General features: G+C 43.8%; 1 protein-coding gene across 6 annotated transcripts in view; it reads left to right on the plus strand.

Annotated features, from left to right (window-relative positions):
• Positions 1-20,515, plus strand: part of CENPN (centromere protein N) — a 26,717-nt gene extending 6,202 nt beyond the window's left edge. For 2 of the 6 annotated variants that reach the window (XM_060650077.3, XM_060650076.3), the window contains exons 3-11: positions 470-515; positions 3,107-3,166; positions 3,847-3,923; positions 10,758-10,934; positions 13,543-13,644; positions 14,694-14,754; positions 16,251-16,363; positions 18,976-19,102; positions 19,337-20,515. In XM_060650077.3, the coding sequence (XP_060506060.1) occupies positions 470-515; positions 3,107-3,166; positions 3,847-3,923; positions 10,758-10,934; positions 13,543-13,644; positions 14,694-14,754; positions 16,251-16,363; positions 18,976-19,102; positions 19,337-19,419 (846 nt within the window). In that variant the 3' untranslated portion in view covers positions 19,420-20,515. Of the gene's footprint in view, positions 1-469; positions 516-929; positions 1,044-3,106; positions 3,167-3,846; positions 3,924-10,757; positions 10,935-13,542; positions 13,645-14,693; positions 14,755-16,250; positions 16,364-16,729; positions 16,917-18,975; positions 19,103-19,336 lie in introns of those variants that run through there. The other 4 variants (XR_009615253.3, XM_060650075.3, XM_060650079.3 and 1 more) reach the window with 4 other exon arrangements.
• The last annotated feature ends 248 nt before the right edge of the window (positions 20,516-20,763 follow it).

Raw genomic sequence — 20,763 nt, forward strand, 5'->3', positions numbered from 1 at the left:
AATATGCATGTATGTCAATGGATGTGTGTAGGGCAGTGGTTCTCAACCAGGACAATTTTGTCTGCAGGTCTGGAGACATTTTTGGTTGTCAAAGCTGTGGGAATACTACTGGCTCATGCTGGGCAGAGGCCGGAATGTTCCTTAACACCCTGGGACAGCCCTCCACACATAGAATTATCCGCCTCTGAATGTCAGTAATGCCCAGTTGGGAAACCCTGATGTAGAGGAAGTTTAGAGGGATACAGCTGATTAAAAAACAAAACAGGAAGTTGAAAGTGCTGAATGAAGAGTAGATTGTGGGGGGAGGAGAGGAGAGTGCCTTTACCGAGACATGAGTCGGGTGTATCTGCTACTTGGCAGGAGAGCAGAGATCGGTGACACTCGTTCTAAGCAACTCTAAAATGTGCTGTAAATGTAGCAGAACCCAACTATCCCCCACGTTCACTCAGTGTTTTATCTTCTCTTTCAGAATAAGCGTGCAAGTCTCCGTGACGCAGCCCTTTTAGACATCATTTGTGAGTGTTGGTGATTTGTATTTACACTTACCCCATCCCCTTTTGTCAGAGAGGCAGTTCTGGATGTCAGTCAGGTGGACCTGGTTTCAGTCCCTCCTCTGTCACTTACCAGTCTCCAGTCCTTCACCCAGTCACATGGCTTTGCTAGGCCTAGATTCCTCCCAAGAAAAATGGAGAAACAATAGTACCTACTTCACAGGGTCGTTGGGAGGGTTAAATAAGATAATGCTTGAAAAGCTCTTTTAGCACGGTCACTGGCACACACTAAGCACGTTTGTTAGGCTCTGTATCTTTAACAGAAATTGAAAATAAATTTCCGAGAATTTGTTCCTATTACGGTGTAACTTGTTACCTCTCCTCCCCTTCCATTTCTTTTTTTTTCCCCCCTTTGTATCCTAGGTTTCTTCTCTGTATTTTCTTCTTTAAGATGTTTACTTCCCTCATCAGGAGGCAACTGTGGAGTCTAAGAACACAGGCTCCAGGGCCAGATTTCTCGGGTTCAGTTCATGGCTCTGTCATTGTCTCCCTGTGAGTCCTGGTGGAGGCCCTTGACATCTCTGCCTCTGTATTATCATTGGACAAACCTTTATAATAATGATGATGTCGCATAAGGTGACAGTGAGGATGAAATGAGTCCATGTCATGTTCTTAAAACAAAGTCTGGTATGGGGCACCTGGGTAGCTCAGTTGGCTGAGTGTCTGACTTCGGCTCAGGCCGTGATCTCGCAGTTCATGAACTCGAGCCCCACATCAGGCTCTGTGCCAACAGCTCAGATTCTGTGTCTCCGTCTCTCTCTGCCCCTCCCGTGCTCACACTCTGTCTCTCAAAAATAAATAGTAAACAAGGGGGTGCCTGAGTGGCTCAGTCGGTTAAGCTTCTGACTTGGGCTCAGCTCATGATCTTACAGTTGGGGCGGTGGGTTCGAGCCCCACATCGGGCTCTGTGCTGACAGCTCAGAGTCGGGGGCTGCTGCAGATTCTGTGTCTCCCTCTCTGCTCCTGCCCCACTCGTACTCTGTCTCTCTCTCTCAAAAATAAATAAACATTAAAAAAATAATAATAAAATAAATAAAGAGTAAACATTAAAAAACAAAAAAAATTCTTAAAAAAAAAACCCTGGTATTTACTAATTAATCATTATCAGTTGATATTCACTGCCTTCTGTGACCTGGGGCATAACCACATTCAGCTTTATATTCCGCTCCAACTACGAAATAGCTGAATTCATTCAGCGCATCTGCCTCCGGTTGAGTGTGTCTCATTTTCAGTGACTGGATGATGTCTAGACCATAAAGGGTAGATCCACATAGTTTCCCTTTCTCACGCATTTGTTCACATGTTCTTTGACTACTACCACGCAGTGGGCTATATGCTAGGCACTGCTGGGTCCAACAGGTTGATTCATACTCTCTTGAGAGGCCCCAGTCTCAGGGGGGAGACAGGTCACCGAGTGACACAAATGCATTCTCACAGACTGTCGCAAGTGCTGGGAAGGAGAAAAGGCAGGGGGTCTGTGAGACCAGAGTGGGGTCAGCCACACCAAGGGTTTAGGAAAGACTTCCTTGAAGACGTGAGCTGAGACCCACAAAGGATGAGTGGCATTAACTAGGCAAAGGGGAAAGGGGACATAAAGAGCAGGAGAGCATAGGGCACAGCACCAGAAGGTCTTGGAGCAGGAGGGTAAGTAGGGGAGCAGAGAGAAGGCGGGAGATGGGAGTCCAGTGCTGCAGGAGGGGGTCAAAACAAATGAGGCATAGGTAGGGGGACAATTCAGAGACTCAGAAGCCCCTCGAAGGATTTCACTCTTTATTCTAAGAATAAAGCCAAGCCCTCCAAAGATTATGAGCAAGAAAAGAATCAGGTTCTTGTTTTTTCAAAACTCTCAGTGCAGAGACAGGGATGAGGGAGGATGGGAGAGACCCAACAGCAGCCCGTTGGAGCAGCCAAGCAAGAGAGGGATATAGCCTGAGTGAGATGGGGGCGTGGAGGGATGGAGAGAAGAGAGCGGGGGCAGGAAATGCAAGGGGTAAAGCGGACTGGACTTGGCTGGTAGCTCAGTCCTAGCAGAGTGAGCTCCCGGGTAGCTGTAAGTGCTACGGAGGAAAGCAGCGCAGGGCGCAGTGGGCGGGTGCTTTGGGCAGGGGATCTGGGCAGGCTGCTGTGCATAGGTGGCCTCCCAGTAGACACCAGAATGAGGGGCACCTCGAGCTCGGAGAAGAGGGCTCCCGACAAAGGGAACAGCCAGTGCGAACACCAGTCGTGAGGAGCACAGCATCCCTGTTCTGCTGGCTGAGTGAGGGGTTCCATGGAGGAGACCCGTGTGGGAATAGAAGAAATGGTCTAAGTAAGAGTAGATGCGAAACCTCTACTATATTGAGTAATTCTTTATGATTTGTTTTAGTTGTCCGGGGGAGATTTAATCCACGTAAAATTTATATTTGAATAAAAATGTGTATGACCTAGTTGATAAGTTACTGTTATTTTCTCTGGCATCATATTACATTAAATACATATTTAAAATAGGTATGTATAAGCACATTACTTGAGAGTTCTGTGATGTGATAGTAATAAGCTCTTCCCCCCTCTCTCAGATACTCAATTTCATCGGCACCAGAAAGTTTGGGATGTTTTTCAAATGAGTAAAGAACCAGGTAATGTTTTCCATTTTTTTCAAATTTAATTTTATTTTATTTTTAGTAATCTTTACACCCAACGCAGAACTCGAACTCACAACCCCCAAGATCAAGAGTCACATGCTTTTCCAACTAGGCCAGCCAGGCACCCCGGTGTTTTCCATCTTAAACTGAAATTTATATTTTATATTTTGGCATTTTTAAAAGGAATGCTAATATGTTCCTCTGAAATGTCTCTTAGGGGCACCTGGGTGGCTCAGTTGGTTAAGTGTCTGACTCTTGGTTTCAGCTCAGGTCATGATCTCATGGTTCGTGGGATTGAGCCCCAAGTCAGGCTCTGTGCTGACAGTGCGGGGTCTGCTTAGGGCTCTCTCTCTCTCCCTCTCTCTGCTACTGCTCTGCGCGCTCTCTCTCTCTCTCTCTCTCGCTCTATCTCTCACATAAATAAATAAACTTAAAAAAAAATTTTGTTTTAAATGTCTTCTTTCAAAATGAGCAATTTCAAAATTACTCTTTTGTGGGAAACATGAGAAGTATATTCAGTGACACTGTATCCGGGGTACCGGCAGCATTGGTCTGATTAGATCAGTGTCCCTCTTTGACGTTCCACAAAATGCTTAGCTTCAGAGTCCTTGCACATGTATTTCTTGAACATTTGTCTTTATTGTTTTGTCTTTACTTTCTTTTGACCTTGACAGGTGAAGACGTTGACCTTTTTGATATGGAACAATTCAAAAGTTCATTTGAGAAAATTCTTCGGAGAGCATTAAAAAATGTAAGAATAAAATTCATCTGAATCTCCACGAAATTCAATTTCAAGGCATCTGTGCAGTTAAAATTTGCTACTACCTTGGTTTGTGTTTGTTTTTGTATTTGTAAGAATTTTAATTAATTTTAATTAGTAATATCCCATACTATTCTAGGCCAGATCAGAGATAAATCCTACTTCATTACAGAAACTTTTCCTACCCCTTACTTGTCAATTTGAGGCCAAATGCTTCTTTCTCAAGAGGAGCACCACGCACCAGAACTATCTGGAGTGATGGAAGTGTTCTGTGTCCACGCCATCTGGTACACGGGCTAGTAACCACGTGTGGCTATGGAGCAGTTGCAATGTGGCCAGCATGACCGAGAAACTACTACATTAATCTCATGTAACTGTAGTGAATTTCAGGCCAATGGCTACGGTATCGGTCGGTGTCACTCTGGAGCGCCCGTAGAATCTTCAGCTCCCCTCCACTGTCCACAGGTACCACCGAGTACCTTCTCGTAGGTTGAGGCGATCATGTTTTTAACAGCCTCCCTTACTTCCTTCTCTTCCCACCTCAATCTGCCTCAGTCCTGCTTGCTTGGAAAGACAGGACCCATCACTGTCCCTGTGCTCTGGCTGCCCGCTCCAGAAGAGTGGCGTTCCCTCTTCATATGCAGACTCCGCGACGTGGTCTTTATGTCTCTTCAGCTCACGCTTTGTGACGTCTGCCATACTCGTATCCACACCCTCGTCACTGAGCATCTTCCCTCATTTCTTTTCTTACGGAGACCCTTCTGTGTGATGTTTGAATCCCCGCCCTACCCCCGCATCCTCAGAGGGCCCACCTGCCTTGTTCTCTGTTCTCCATCCCATTTGTAATCGCTTCTCTACCGCTTCCCACTCTACTGCTTATAAGCATGCTCCGGTCTTGGTGGAACGACATCCATTCTCCATGCTCGTCCTCAAGCTCTGTTCTTTCTACCACAACACTCTTGGGAGGAAATATTTATTTCTTGCCCCCGATGTGTCCTTCACAGGGAGGGGGTCCCATAGGCCCAATGGCACCGGCGTCCCTCCACCATCCCCTTCACCTTTCTCTGGAAGGAGCGCCAACTTAACCTGAGTGAGAGCAGGTGCCCACAGGGACACCCGTTCTGATCTGTTCATCCAAGGCCAGCTCTGCCCCTACCAGTGGAGACTTCCCGGAGTGGTTCTGCCACCACTTATGTGGTTAGGTCTGCCTGACTGGATTTTGTTATCTGGAGGGCCACCTGCCTGTGGATATGAGCCAGTCCCCATTTCTTGGTAAATATGTGTTGGCCTCACCTGCCAACTCTTTGCCTTATTTCTCAGTTGATCCAGAAGGACAGGGAAGAGGGGTGGTATTTAGTGGCCCCCTTCAAAAACCTTCCCCAAAAGACCATTTGAAAGGGTAATGCAGGGGCACCTGGGTGGCTCAGTCAGTTAAGCATCCAACTTCAGCTCAGGTCATGATCTCACAGCTCGTGGGTTCGAGCCCTGCATCAGGCTCTGTGCTGATGGCTCAGAACTTGGAGCCTGCTTCGGATTCTGTGTCTCCCTCTCTGCCCCTAACCCACTTGCATTCTGTCTCTGTCTCTCTCAAAAATAAATAAACATTAAAAAAAATTTAAAAAAAAAAGAAAAGAAAGAAAGGGTAATGCATCCTCACCGGCTTCATGCTTAGGCCCTTTCCATTCTGGCCACCGCTCTTGCCGCCATATTGAAACCGAATTTTAAAGGCAGCAGTTCTCACAGTTTGATCATCAACATCACCTGGGAACATATTAGACATGCAAATACCTGGGCTCCCTCAGACGCTGTAAGGGTGGGCCAAAGCCCTCCAGGCGCTTGCTAATGCCCAGTCAAGTTTGAGAACCTCCCTGTTCAGGGGCACCAGTGATATCACAAAATCCCATGGCCTGTTCTCTTTCAGCAGTAACGCCGATTGCAAACACCTCTGTGTGTCGGGCCTTGCACTGAGCCCTTGCCACTCACTAACTCACTGCACCCTCCTGACGAAGCAAGGTGGGTCCCACAGGGGCAGAGCGGCAGAGCCATGATTTAAACGCAGGCAGATGGCTTCGAGGTCATGCTCTTCACATCTACACTGGCAGGGTCTCACACCTCCACCTTCCATGTTCCAGATACACAGCATCCATTTCTTGTGCTCGGGAAGGTCACATGTCAGAGAACAGCCAAACCCTCTTGATCCTGAATCTCTCGTCTTCTCCCGGTTGTCGTCAGCCCATCCTAAACTGCTCTTCGTGACCACCCTCTTTCCTTTCCTCCTGCTCTTCACTGGAGCATCACCACAAGGTTCTGCACTCAGCCCTGCCCTGGTTAGTTTCGGCTGCGGCGAGAGATGGGGGAGGTGGTGACAGAGTCCTTTCTCATTTCCCTGTCAGAAGCTAATCAGTTGTCCGAACACCATTTGTTGACTAATTTAGCCTTTTCCGCTGGCTTATAATCGTTGGCTTCTTCAGATTCATTCACACTCTTTGGGTCCGTACTCCTGATGTGTTTCTCCTCGTGCCCTCCTGGATCCCCTGCCTGCCTGTCAGGTGTCACCACCTGTAGTCTACACTCCACCCAAACCGAACCAGTCTTCAAGCCCTTGAGCTCGCCATAGGCTGTTCCCTCTCCTTGGAACGACCTCCCCGACCTGGCCTTTGCACAGCTCGCTCTTCCCTATCCTTCCGGCCTTTGCACAGCTCACTCTTCCATATCCTTCTGGCCCCCTCAGGGAGTGTCCCTGATCCCCCTGGCAGGTGGTCCTCTGTCCTGTGCTCCTGTCACCATTTGCCTCCTACTTCCTGCTTTAATTGTCAGCCTTCCTCCGGTCCCATAGTCTCCCTGAGAGGAAACCAACCGTCCTGCTCCCCTCTGACAGCATGAATGGACTGGGCACAGGCTTTGCCACCTCCTTATCCACCTCCTCATTCCTTTAATAGCTGTAGTTTTAAAAATATTTAGGGACACCTCAGTGGCTCAGTCGGGTGAACGTCTGACTCTTGATTTCAGCTCAGGTCATAACCTCACAGTTTCATGAGTTCGAGCCCCACATCGGACTTTGTGCTTACTCGCTCGCTCTCTCTCTCTCTCTCTCTCTCTCAAAATAAAGGGAGGGGCAGAGAGAGAGAATCCCAAGGTCCGCACTCTCAGCACAGAGCCTGACACGGGGCTTGAGCTCATGAACCTTGAGATCATGACCTGAGCCAAAGTCGGATGCTTAACCAGCTGAGCCACCCAAACACGCCTCAGTTATTAGATTTCTTCTCTTCCATCACTTCTGCATTCCAAAAGCTTTTCCCTCCTGAATGAATTTCAGGCAGACTAGTGGAAAAGGCTGAGTGAACAAAGGAGCTTTTTTACTGGTCAGATCTTCCTGCCTGAAAGGCCGGCAAATGCCCAGCACTCTGGTGTCTTCTCTGTCTCCCCTGTTCCCCTGCCCTGAGCTGGACCACGTGTGCCAGCCCCATTTCTCAACTACCCGAGGACTCCCAGCTGACTTCGCTTTCTTCCTCCTGACTTAACTAGCAGCTGGATAACCCCACTTTCCAAAAGGCTGCTGATGGTGATGTCATGCCAAGTAGAGTCTCCTGGTGCCCAGGACTGAATAGTAACTTGCCTGTTGCTCTACAGGAGGTGGCTTAACCTTTCTGTGCCAAGGACCCCTTTTGCTGTTAGTGACGCTTATAGGCCACTTCTTGAAAGTCATTTTTTTTTTAAATTTTTTTTTTTTTAATGTTTATTTATTTTTGAGATGGAGGGAGACAGAGTGTGAGTGGGGGAGGGGCAGAGAGAGAGGGAGACACAGAATCTGAATCAGGCTCCAGGCTCTGAGCTGTCAGCACAGAGCCCGACGTGGAGCTCAAACCCACGAACTGTGAGACCGTGACCTGAGCCGAAGTTGGATGCTTAACTGACTGAGCTACCCAGGTGCCCCTTGAAAGTCGTTTTTAAATGCTATAATATAGAGAATTACAAGGAAAACCAAATACATGAAAATACCATTATTAAGGTATTAAAATACGAAGTCGTGCTGTAGTACTCATGTGCTTCTTTATTAACACAGTAAATAATCTCACAGTAGGTCTAAAAACAACTAGTTTCAAAGTAGTGATGGCATAAATGATATTTTTGAGGCATGTGCAAGGCTATAATGGGGTGAGAAATTTGTCCAGACAATAGAGTAATAGTTCCTAACATTCTACCGTTTCGTTGCCTACCTTCACGATTGAAGGAAATGCCAAAGTTCAGTTAGTTTGTAGACATGCTGATTTTGATCAGGGCCTTCAGGTTACGAACTCTTGCCCTTGAACCAATGGGGTAGAGAAGCTGGTACGACAGAGGGAGCTGGGAGCCTAACTTGGGGGGTAATGGATGGAGCCTGTGCTACGGGGGATCTGATCCAGAGCCTTTGAGAGTATGCTCTCTGTATGCCAGGGAGAGAGACACGGAGAGAGAGGCAGAGTCATTAATCGTATGTCTTACCAGGTAAAACTATTCAAAATGCGTTGTTCTTAGGAAACTTATAAAGAGTGGCACCTAGGTGGCTCATTTGGTTAAGCATCCAACTTCAACTCAGGTCATGATCTCACAATTCATGGGTTCAAGCCCCACGACGGTCTCTGTGCTGACAGCTCAGAGCCTAGAGCCTGCTTCAGATTCTGTCTCCCTCTCTCTCTGCTCTTCCCCCGCTTGTGCTCTGTCTCTCTCTCTCTCTCAAAAATAATAAACATTTAAAAAAATTAAAAAGAAAACTTATAAAAAAGAGACAAACTAAAAAATATGTTTCAATTGTAAAAAGGTAGCACATTTACTCTCCTTTTTTTACCTATACATCATATAGCACAATAATGGTAATCTGTACTAAATATATTAACATAGTTAAGTATGTAGCAATTCTGTGTGTTGTAAGCTTCATTTGTTTCCCATGCTAAACTTTTTTCTGCAATGTTCAGTAGCCAGTTATGAGCAGTTTACGGCCAGGGTACCGCTGGCCAGCAGTACCATCCCAGGTTAGCCAAACCACTTAGGACACTTGGCTGGACTCACCTCCTAGTTCAGCTTGGACAGTATTAATCTGAGCTATCCTCAGTGAAGCGTGCTTTATCCTTGCTGTTGAAGGATGATATCTATCAAGGTAGTTTCTTGGGAAAATAGCAAAGGTCTGCATCTGGGCCTTACCTCTTCAGGTATCTGAATATCATCTTTACGAGAACAATGTGAGATAGAACATCTTAGCCCGTTGATTTTTAACCTTTTTTTGGATCATAGACTCTTATGAAAATTTTGGTAAATGATACCGCACCCCTCTCCAGGAAAGCGTACATGTGTGCCCAACCACACATCCAATTTAGGAAGGACACAGACCTCTTTTAAGCTTCTCCAAAAGCCCTTGCTTACATTATCCTCATTGTTGGCTAGAGAGGTTAACCTGAATATGTTGAGTGCAACCGATATTCTCCCTCTGGTAAAGGTGAGCCCTCCACGTAGTGCCTTCAATCTTGATTTTACAGGCTTCGCTTTTATAATGTGACACAAGCCAGCAGAGGCCCACTGGGTGCCTGTCGGGGCCAAGCGCTATGGCTCCTCACTCAGGCAGGTCAGACAGCCCCGCACACTCCACACCCCAGTCTGGGGAGGGCTCCTTGTCTCATATACGGAGGGAATGTGGGAAAGCAGCCAGATGAAGAGTGGGCGGAGTCGGAGTAACTGCCTTCTTACCACCTGCTTTCTCTGGGGATCCAAGAGGGAGGAAGTAAGGAGACGTGGGCAAGCCAAATGCATCTGCATCGGCTGCCTCCTGTCCAGGGTCTGACTTCCAAGGGGAAGCTGAATTGGGGGGCAGTTAAGAGTCTAGGAGGAGGCCATTAAGTTCTAACCCAACTGGCAATTACGTTTAACGGTTTAGAAAGATCTGTATTTTATCCATGAAATGGAAACCAAGTAGAATTTTCTATATTCTTGCCACATAACTTTAGAGTAATCATTAGCATCTGAGCTAAATGCATAAGAACATTTGGATTAATATATTTGAGCCCATTACTCCAGAGAAATCTTACCATTAAACTTTATAGTGCACGCTAGGTCTGTGCTCGATGTCAAAAAGTCTTGTTTATAAATCAGGTATGCCATTTGTAAGCTTGCCTTATTTCATAAACTCTTACAGGTCAGTGAACAGTTTTTCAGGACAAGCCCAAGAAATTGTTGAAAAATTGTGATACCCTGATTGTAGGGTTTAAAATTTGTTTTCCTTCTGGGGTGCCTGGGTGGCCAGGTCAGTTAAGCGTCCAACTTTGGCTCAGGCCATGGTCTCATGGCCCGTGAGTTCAAGCCCCGCTGTCAGCGGGATTGTCAAAGTGGGCTGTCAGCACAGAGCCCACTTTGGATCCTCTGTCTTCCTCTCTCTCAGCCCCTCCCCTGTTCACGCTCTCTCTCTCTCTCAAAAATAAATATTTTTTTTAATAAAATAAAATTTGTTTTCTTTCCAAAAGACTTTGCAAGGCATAAATGTGAATTCCAAACAACCACAAAACCTTTTCCCAAAGATTCCCAGAACACTGTACTGAAAACTACAGACTCTGCCAGATCTCTGCCTGTGTGCAAGGTTATACAGACATCCTTCACCCCTAAGGAGCACCTGTTGTTGGTGCTATGGATTTTTTTTTTTTTAATGTGACTTTTTTTTTTTTTTAAGTAATCTCTATGCCCAATGTGAGGCTTGAACTCACAACCTCAAGATCAAGAGTCACATGCTCTACCGACCGAGCCAGCCAGGCCCCCTGGTGCCACAGATTTTAATTAGGAAACTTAAATCTTCTTTTTATTAAGGTGACGGTCAGCTTCAGAGACGCTGAGGAGAATGCAGTATGGATTCGAATCGCCTGGGGAACACAGTACAGAAAGCCAAACCAGTACAAACCGGTTTTTGTGGTGTATTATTCCCAGACTCCCTATGCCTTCACTTCCTTCTGCCACCTGAAGAGCAATACACCCCTTCTGAGTCAGGTATGGAACCAATTACTATAAGCTATAGTATTTTTATTACCCTTATCTCCGAGGTCTATGTAGGTTTAAACTGCTCAATAAGCGTTTTATATAAAATGCCACATGTAATCCTTGATTTCCTAAAATAAGGAGCAGAAAGTGTTCTACAAGTGGGAGCATAACACAAGTATTGGTTTGGAGCTCTCTTATTGTCTTTCAGTCTAGAAGAAATATGCGCTTCAGCAAAGGAAACAATCAACAGAACTAAAAGGCAGCCTACGGAAGGGGGGAGACATTTGCAGATGACATATCCGATAAAAGTGTTAGTGTGTAAAACCTTTAAAGAACTTATGAAACTCACCACCCAGAAAACAAATAATCCAGTTAAAAATGGGCAGAAGACATGAATAGAGACTTTTCTAAACAAGACATCCAGATGGCTAACAGACACGTGAAAAGATGCTCACCATCACTCATCATCGGGGAAATACAAATCAAAACCACAATGAGATACCACCTCACACCTGTCAGAATGGCTAACGTTAACAACGCAAGAAACAACAGGTGTTGGCGAGGATGCGGAGAAAGGGGAACCCTCTTGCCCTGTTGGTGGGAATGCAAACTGGTACACCCACTCTGGAAAACAGTAGGGAGGTTCCTCAAAAACTAAAAATAGAACTACCCTTTGATTCAGCAATTGTGCTACTAGGTATTTATCCAAAGGATACAAAAATACAGATTTGAAGGAGCACATGCACCCTGATGTTTATAGCAGCATTGTGTACAATAACCAAAAAGTATGGAAAGAGCCCAAACGTCCATCAGCTGATGAATGGATACAGAAGAGGTGGTGTCTACATACAATGGAATATTATTCAGCCATCCAAAGAATGGAATCTTGTCATTTGCATCATTGTGGATGGAGCTAGAGTATATTATGCTAAGTGAAATAAATCAGTCAGAGAAAGACAAATATCATGTGATTTCACTCATATGTGGAGTTTGAGAAACAAAACAGATGAACATATGAAAGGGGGAAAAAGAGAAAGGGAAACAAACCATGAGAGATTCTTAAATATAGAGAACAAACTCCAGGTTGATGGGGGGAAGTGGGTAGGGGATGGGCTAAATGGGTGATGGGTATTAAGGAGGGCACTTGTGATGAGCACTGGGTGTTATATGTAAGTGATGAACCCCTGAATTCTGCCCCTGAAATGAATACTACATGGTATGTTAACCAACTAGAATTTAAATAAAATGTTGAAAAGAAAAAACTAAAAACAAATGAGGGTAAAGCAACTGGACATCCACAAGGAAGAAAAAAAAGAAGATTGTGTAGGCTTTGTACCTTTACAAAAAATAAACTCAGAAATGGATCATAGCAGTAAATCTAAGACTATAGAAACTATAGAAATCTAAAACTACAGAAACTCCTAGAAGGTGGGGCACCTGGGTGGCTCAGTAGGTTGGGCGTCCAACTTTAGGTCATGATCTCCAAGCTTTGAGTTCGAGCCCTGTGTTTAGGCTCTGTGCTGACAGCTCAGAACCTGGAGTCTGTTTCAAATTCTGTATCTCCCTCTCTCTCTCTCTCTTTCTCTCTCTCTCTCTCTCAGAAATAAACAAACATTAAAAAAAAATTAAAAAAAAAACCAAAAAACTCCTAGAAGGTAACATAGGAGAAAACCTCTATAGCCTTGGGTGTGGCAATGATGTAACACCAAAGGCACAATCCATTATAGAAAAATATGTGATAATTGATAAGCTGAACTTCATTAAAATTAAAACTTCAGCTGTGCAAAAGAAAACATCAAAAGAATTAGAATGTAGGCCACAGAGTGATAGAAAATACTTGCAAAAGATAGGTCTAATAAGGGACAGCCTGTCCCATGATTTGTCTGCCTGTTACCCAGTATACAAGGCAGGAACCCTTCTGGGTCCCTTGGCATGCGGTGCTAGATTCCACTGTTTGCACGGGGCCATTTTGGTTTCTGAATGGATGCTGAATTTTAATTATTAATACAGGGAACAGAGGGATGCCTGGGTGGCTCGGTCAGTTGAGCATCCAACTCTTAATTTCAGCTCAGGTCATGATCCCAGGGTTGTGGCATCGAGATGCACGTCAGGCTCTGCACCAAGTGTGAAGCCTGCTTGGGATTCTCTCTCTCTCTCTCTCTCTCTCTCTCTCTTCTCTGCCCCTTTCCCCTGCTCACGCATGCACGCTCTCTCTCTCTCTCTCTCTCTCTAAAGTTAAAAAGGGACATGTGATACTGACATCACTGGAAAATGGCCACTGAAGGAGTGAATTCTGTGGTTATTTTGTATCACCAACAGTCATAAAATTATATTTTCATGTGATTACCTTATTGTAAAGTAAATCACAAAATATGTAGGATATAACCTCAGTTTGTCGAACTCAGAGTCTTGGATTCTGCCTTCTAAAGTATTATTATTGTCACCTTTCATCATCAGTCATTTCCTTGTTTGGGAAATAAACAAATGGTTACCTTACATATAAGAAAAGGAAGAAGTCACGTGTGCTTAGTGCAAAAATTCAATCAAATACCATAGATATTATAAATATCAGGATAAACACGGTAATCCTCATGGTCTTGGTAATTTTCACTTCCAGGCGCTGACCGTTGCTAGCAATCACCATAAGATTGTGAAAATGGACCTCAGAAGCCGGTATCTGGACTCTCTGAAGGCTATTGTTTTCAAACAGTATAATCAGGTGAGCCCATCAGTGACTCTGTGAAGTTGTGTGCGTCTCCATTTTCTCTTTCACACTTGAGTTAGAAGCATCTGGGCAGGTGGGAAAGTCCACCTCCAACAGAAGGAGATCACTTCCGATATTACTGAAGCGGAGAAAGCTCTCAGTCAACATGAAAGGAAACAACAGTCCCCCACTATCATCTTGTTATAATTGCATTGTGTTTTATACTGCTCATCAGTCATTAGAGCTTACGTGAGAGAGCCCAGCTTCCAAATGAGCTCTTCCAGTTAGAAGTTATTTTATCTTTACAGTAACTTGACACTGTCTTTTGAAGCTAAATTCTATTACTCCATTATGCAAGACAGAAGCAGAATTAATTTTTGTCCCATCAGTCAAGCAGGTAATAGAGGGGTTACAAGGAAAGGAGAAAGCGTCGGTTTATTAAGCCCCCCAATTTATTTATTTCTTAAGATTATTTGAATGCATTGTTTCCTCTAATGATAAAAGTAGATCTGGCCTTTTGCACAGACTCAGGGTTATTTTTCGCTCTGCATGGCAACTGCGGGCCCATATGTTTAGACCCCTGTAAGTGGATTGTTGATGCTCTCTGTATATCTCTGAGCCCTTAGATATGTTACACTTACGTATTTTCATCTGTTCTAAATAGAAAAAAGTGATGGCTCTCTGCAAGCCACTCTTTAAAGAAAAAAAAAATCTAACATTAAGTTAATGATTTTCTCCCATAGCAAACTCCCCTGCCTTACCACCACCCTTCCACCTGTTCTATGACAGTTGCATTCATTCCTAGGAAAATTCACATCGTCAAACACAAAAACAGTTGCTGCAGCGTGAGTAGGGAATGAGAGATTGGCTTCCAGGAGGAAAGTGGTTTTTCTAAAAGGAATGTCGGCAGGTGTTTTGTGGTGATGAAGGCGTAGCTATCAAGCAGAAACATCACATTGCAAATACATTTAGTACCTGTGTCCTAACACCATTTATTATTTATATTTCAAGATGTTAAAATTAGGAAAAGATTCAGTTTTCTTTCTTTCTTTCTTTTTTTTTAGAAGTTTGAAACTCACAACTCCACTATGCCTCTACAAGAAAACCTTGAGCTGGACATGCACAGTATGTGTGTTTTAAGATAAAACAAATTTGGAAGCGCATCATTCCTTTTTAGAGTTCTATCACTCGGTAAAACACCTAATCACTAGGAGCCTGATTCAAAACTATTTACTGCTTTGCGAAAAATTGCAAATTAACTTTCTGCTGAAAGGGGGAAACCGAGCTCCCGTAGGTTCTTTCTAGCATTTACTAGAATGGCAAGTAGTAACACTAAAAACAAAAATTAACTAATAGTCAAGCATTTCTTTAGTGCCAGGTACCACACAAAGATGTTTACAGGTATCATTTCCTTCATCTTCATAGCAGTGCCCGAACAATCTCTTCATCGGGCAGCTGGGTTTCAGATGGGTTTAGCCACTTGCCAGGCAAAGTTAACACAGCTAGGAATTGCCGAAGCCAGAGACGAAATCCAAGTCTGTCTGAGTCTGGAGCCCCAGCTCGGAATGCGCTGGATAAACTGCTTCTGGAATACTCAGTTGTGACTGTGTCGCTCCTCACAGGTGGCACGAGTCTGTCCGTGGAAAACCCAGGACAGCAGAGTAAACAACGACAGAAGAGTGGAGGGGTACAGCCTACATTTATGGAAATGAACGTTTTCCTGTCTCTCAGCAATGATTTGGCGATAAAATGAGATAGTACAGCAATTATGATTTAAATACGTTTAGGACTTTCTGATGGCATAGGAACCGCTGTTGATGTCATGTTAAGTAAAGAAAGCAGGATACAAAACTCTGTGTATTTTATAATCCCAGTTAAAAATACATATCTTTTTATTTGCTAAAAAGGGGGCTAAGGGTGCCTGGGTGGCTTAGTTGGTTAAGCATCTGACTTCGTGATCTCGATTCGTGTGTTCAAGCCCCACTTTGGGTGAGCCTCGCTTCTTTCTCTCTCTCTCTCTCTCTCTCTCTCTCTCTCTCTCTTTCTCTCTGCCCCTTGTGGGATTCTCCCTCTCCCTCTCTCCGCCCCTCACTTATTTGCTCCCTCTCTCGAGATAAATAAATAAATAAATAATTTTAAGAAGTGAGGGGTGAGCTAGACAAAATATATTAAAACATTAACAATGCTTTTCCTTCATTGGTAGAATTATTGGGGATTTTTATTTTATTTACCAGCGTGCGCTTTCAGATTTTCCTATAGTAAGGAATTATTGCAATCAAGAGAAGAAACAGTAAACTTTCTTTTAAGTTTATTTATTTTGAGAGAGAGAGCATGCACACGTGAGCAGGGGAGGGGCAGAGAGAGAGGGAGACCCAGAAGCCGAAGCAGGCTCCAGGCTCCAAGCTGTCAGCACAGAGCCCAACGCGGGGTCCACCCACAGACTGTAAGATCATGACGTGAGCCGAGGTTGGACGCTTAACGGACTGAGCCACCCAGGCACCCCAGTAAATGTTATCTTTAAATGACACGAGCCAGTTGAAAAGTTAGGAAGGAAAGGAGGATACTTTATGGATGAAAGATATTTCTAATGTCTGTTTTCTTTTGAAATCTTCCATGTATAGTGGATTCAAGGATCATTCATGAAAACAGAATCGAAAAAGAGAGAGTCCAGAGAGTGACTCAAGAAACTTTTGGAGACTATCCTCAACCAAGACTAGAATTTGCACAATATAAGGTGGGACATTGCTATAAACATGAACTGTGAGTTACCCATATGTTTGTAAAAGAAAAAAAAATTAGGTGGAAAACGATAATAAGAAACTTTCTTTTCCTTTATCACTGTTTTCTTTTTTTAACTTCTCTTTTTTCTTACTGAAGTGGTGTTGACCCACAAGGTTAGGCCAGTGTCAGGTGTATGGTCATGGTGCCTGATTCTGTGCATCACTCATTGCTCACCATGATAAGTAGCGTCACTATCACTTTGTATTCTGTGTGATAAATTGAAGAGTTAAAATAGACGTCTTTATCGTATGTAATAAGTTCCCATGGTAGCGAAGGAGACTTCTAGAAATTCTGAATTTGCCTTTTGATTTCATCTTAGGTACTCATTTAGTTTTGTGTAACCAGCTGTGATCTGTATTTTTGAGGGGAAAAAAGTTGTGAGCTATCCCCTTTCTAGCCCGTCCACACTTGCCTGTAGTCGGTGCTCATAAATATTCATTGAATAAAAGAGTGAATAAAGAAGTCGTGACATACCTAGACCAGTTGGCATCACCGGAGAGAAACCAGTAAGTAGCCTAGTCAATACTATAAACCTAGCTCATTCCAGAACTGTGCCACTGCCCACCAGGAAAGCCAGGTTGGGGGCAAGCCCATTGCCACCATTAGAAAAATTCAAGGTTTATATCACGATTGCCCCAATCTAATACTGGCACTCCTACTCATAACACCCTCCTCCCCTCTAGTAAATTCTTTCTGCTCTGCACCCTCTACAGTTATAGGCAGTGCTTTAAATCCGCCATTGATCTGCTCACCCAGGCCCAACACCTGTTTTCTTTGATTTGTTTTTAGTGGGAAAAGCTATTATCTTTCAAGTTGGGCTCCCTACATGACAGTTTTAACCCAGTTCCTTTGAACAACTCATAGTCTAGGACACTGGTTCATAGTGTGGTCTCTGAAGCCACCGTATCAGCATCACTTGAGAACGGGTAAGAAATGCAGATTATTGGGCCCACTGCACCGTGGTCCTACTGGATCAGGGACTCTGGAGGTGGGACCCAGCCATCTGTTCTTACAAGCTCTCTGGCTGATTCTGCCTACTAAAGAGAACCACTGAGAATAAGTAAGAATCTGCAAAGCCCCCCGTGGATACAATTTAGAATCGCTCTGTTCTGTAAGTCAGAGTGCACGTTGATTCATGCCTGCTATTAATTTTCCCTACCTTTTCTATTTTGAAAAACGTCAAACCTTCAGAACACTTGCAAGGACATTGCAATGAACATCCATTTTCCCTTTGCTTCAGTTCACCAGTTGTTAACATTTTGCACATTTCCTTTCCTTCTTTTTCTTGATTTCTTCTGAACCATTTGAGTTAGTTGCAGACAATACTCACCCTCTAAACATTTCAAAATACTGCCTGTAAATTTTAAGAGGCACTTTAAGGAAAAGAATTTTGAAATTAGAATCTAAGACTCCAGTACCTATTGAAGCAGCCAGTGGATATTTGATATTAAAGGACTGTTAGATTGTTACTAATTTTTCTAGGTCTGATACTGTTACGGAGGTGAAGGTTTTAAAAGGAGTCCTTCTGGAGCACCTCCTCGGTGGCTCAGTTGGTTGAGCCTCCACCTCTTGATTTCGGCTCAGGTCATGATCCCAGGGTTGTGGGATCGAGCCCCATGTTGGGCTCTGTGCTGAGTGTGGAACCTGCTTAAAATTCTCTCTCCCTCTCCCTCTGCCCCTCTCCACTACTTATGCTTTCTCTCTAAAAAATAAAAAAATATTAAAAAAAAAAAAACAAAAAAGACCAGTGCCTGGGTGGTTCAGTCAGTTAAGCATCCGACTTCATCTGAGGTCATGATCTCACTGTTTGTGGGTTTGAGCCCCATGTCAGGCTCTGTGATGACGGCTCAGAGCCTGGAGCCTGCTTTGGATTCTGTGTCTCCCTCTCTCTCTGCCCCTCCCCTGCTCATACTCTGTCTCTCTGTGTCAAAAATAAACAAACATTAAAAAAAAAAATTAAAAAAGAGTCCTTCTTAGGTCTTTTCTAGGTACTGAATGTTTACAGATGGAATACCATCGTGTCTGGGGTTTACTGCAGAATAGTCCCGTGGCAGTGGTCAGTATGGAACAGGAGGTGGGCTGGTAGAAGACTAGCCATGAACTGATAATGGTTTCAGCCGGGTGACGTGCACATGGGGACTCATTGCCTGTGCTCCTTACTTTTGTGTATTTTTGAAATCTTCCATAATCAGGTAAAAACAAACCATGGTAGTGACTCGAAAGACATGACATTTTTACATCGAAATGACAGATTTCAAAAGATAGTGCAAATTTGCCAGTAAGAATGCAAACTAAATACTCAGGTGAAGATCACCTGGGGGTAGAGTTGACCTCCAAGGTCTCCTGTGTGCGGGCACTGTGCATACATGGCATTTTGTGGATGATGCCTTTTGACACACGGGTTGCCCTCTACGTTTGCAGTTAGCAAATTAAATGGCTCCCGCCCCCGTCGATCCCTGTATTTCTTGAGGACAAGAATTAATGAAACACATCACCTGATTTAATTACAGTTTGCCATCACAGCTGATATATTTAGTAGTTATTTATAAATAAATTTGTTGACAGCTTGAAACGAAATTCAAAAGTGACTTCCATGGAGGCATCTTGGCTGAGAGAAAAGAGCCCCTCCGGTGCCTAATAAAGTTCTCTAGCCCGCATCTTCTGGAAGCATTGAAATCCTTAGCACCAGCTGGTAAGTAGTCAGCTTATCTTACAGGCGGGAAGAATTCACGACACACTATATCTGATCCTCTCTCTCTGCTGGCTAATTACCTCTGAGCTTCCTCCTGGCTCCCATCTGCTATCCCCGCGTGCCCTATTTTGCGTATATTCTCCTTCTGTACGTCACGGGGGTCCATGATCCACCCACCCTCTAATCTTGGCCATTTTTAAACTGACTTTTTTTGTTTTGTTTTTTTAATTTCAGGTATTGCAGACGCACCACTTTCTCCGTTGCTCACTTGCATACCCAATAAGGGAATGAATTATTTTAAAATTAGAGACAAATAGGATGTGTGTGGTTTTGTAAGCACACTTTTTCCTTGAATATATTGCATATGCATTTCAGTTAACAGCTAGCTGGACAGCTTCTGTGTATGAACTTGTGTTTTAGAAATTCATTCTTAATATTGACAGTCCAGAAATGTTCAATATGCTTGTTGGGACTGATTCTTTCCTCCTCCAGTGTGCACCCCGCTCCCCCATATCCTGCAAAGCATAGCAATTGTGGGCCTTTAAAAAGTGACTAGGTGTCCTGTTTCTCACTCCTGTCTCTCCTCGATCCTGGAGAGACTGAGTTCTAATTGCTGTTTCCAGTGATTTTGTCTGAAGCCTTGGATCATGGAAAGAAATAGCAAGAAACTATCCTCAACTCAAAACTTTCTAGGAAAATCATAAAATTGGTCCCTTCAAAGGGTAGAGTTGGGTCTATTAAGTTATTGCAGGAAGTACAATATCAGATGATTCAGTAATATAATAGTTGCTGTGTAAGTATGATACTTTTCATAGTCTGTTTTATCCTACATATGGCATTCAAACTCACCATACTCTACTGATTTGTGAATAAAGATTTAAAAACTGGTACATCACTTCTGATGGAAATTCTTCGGTGATCATCACAATATAGCATGTCCTTTCTTAATAACATTTCAAACTCTACTCCCTGTTGTGTTCCACAAAGGATTTGGGGTATAAAAACGTTTATTACAGTTACGATAAAATTAAAAGGTGAGGCAGTCTGGGCAAATGGGAAAGCAAACAAAAAGCAAGGACCGAATAAAGGTAGAGATAAAACTGCCATGTAACAAGATACGAGTGCCTCCATCTGTTACAAGGTTGAAAAATTGGAGCGATGTTAGCCGGTGGTCCGAGCAGAGAAGAAAACACCATTTGTGAATGAAGATATTCAAAAACTGGTACATCAGGGGCGCCTGGGCGGCTCAGTGGGTTAGGCATCCAACTCTTGGTTTCAGCTCAGGTCATAATCTCACGGTTCGTGAGATCGAGCCCTGCATCAGGCTCTGCACTGACAGTAAAGAGCCCGTTTGGGATTCTTCCCCTCTCTCTCTGCCCCTCCCCCACTTGCTCTCTTTCTCTCTCTCTTAAAATAAACACTTAAAAAAATAAAAACTGGTACATCAGTTACTTTTGATGAGAATCAAAAACAGGCTCAGTATACGAAAATGTAAATACAATCAGAGAAGGGCTAAACAGTGCTTTATAATTTAATGGTATTGTCTATAGATTATAGGTACGTGAAAAAATATGTTTTTAGATTTCATTCACAAGTGGCATAGACACTTCAGTAATCTCAGAGTGAGGCACTGAGTCTGTTGGGGCTCAATAATACTAATT

This window comes from Panthera onca, chromosome E2 (assembly GCF_046562875.1).
Source record: "Panthera onca isolate mPanOnc1 chromosome E2, mPanOnc1 haplotype 2, whole genome shotgun sequence".
Classification (NCBI taxonomy): Eukaryota; Metazoa; Chordata; class Mammalia; order Carnivora; family Felidae; genus Panthera; species Panthera onca.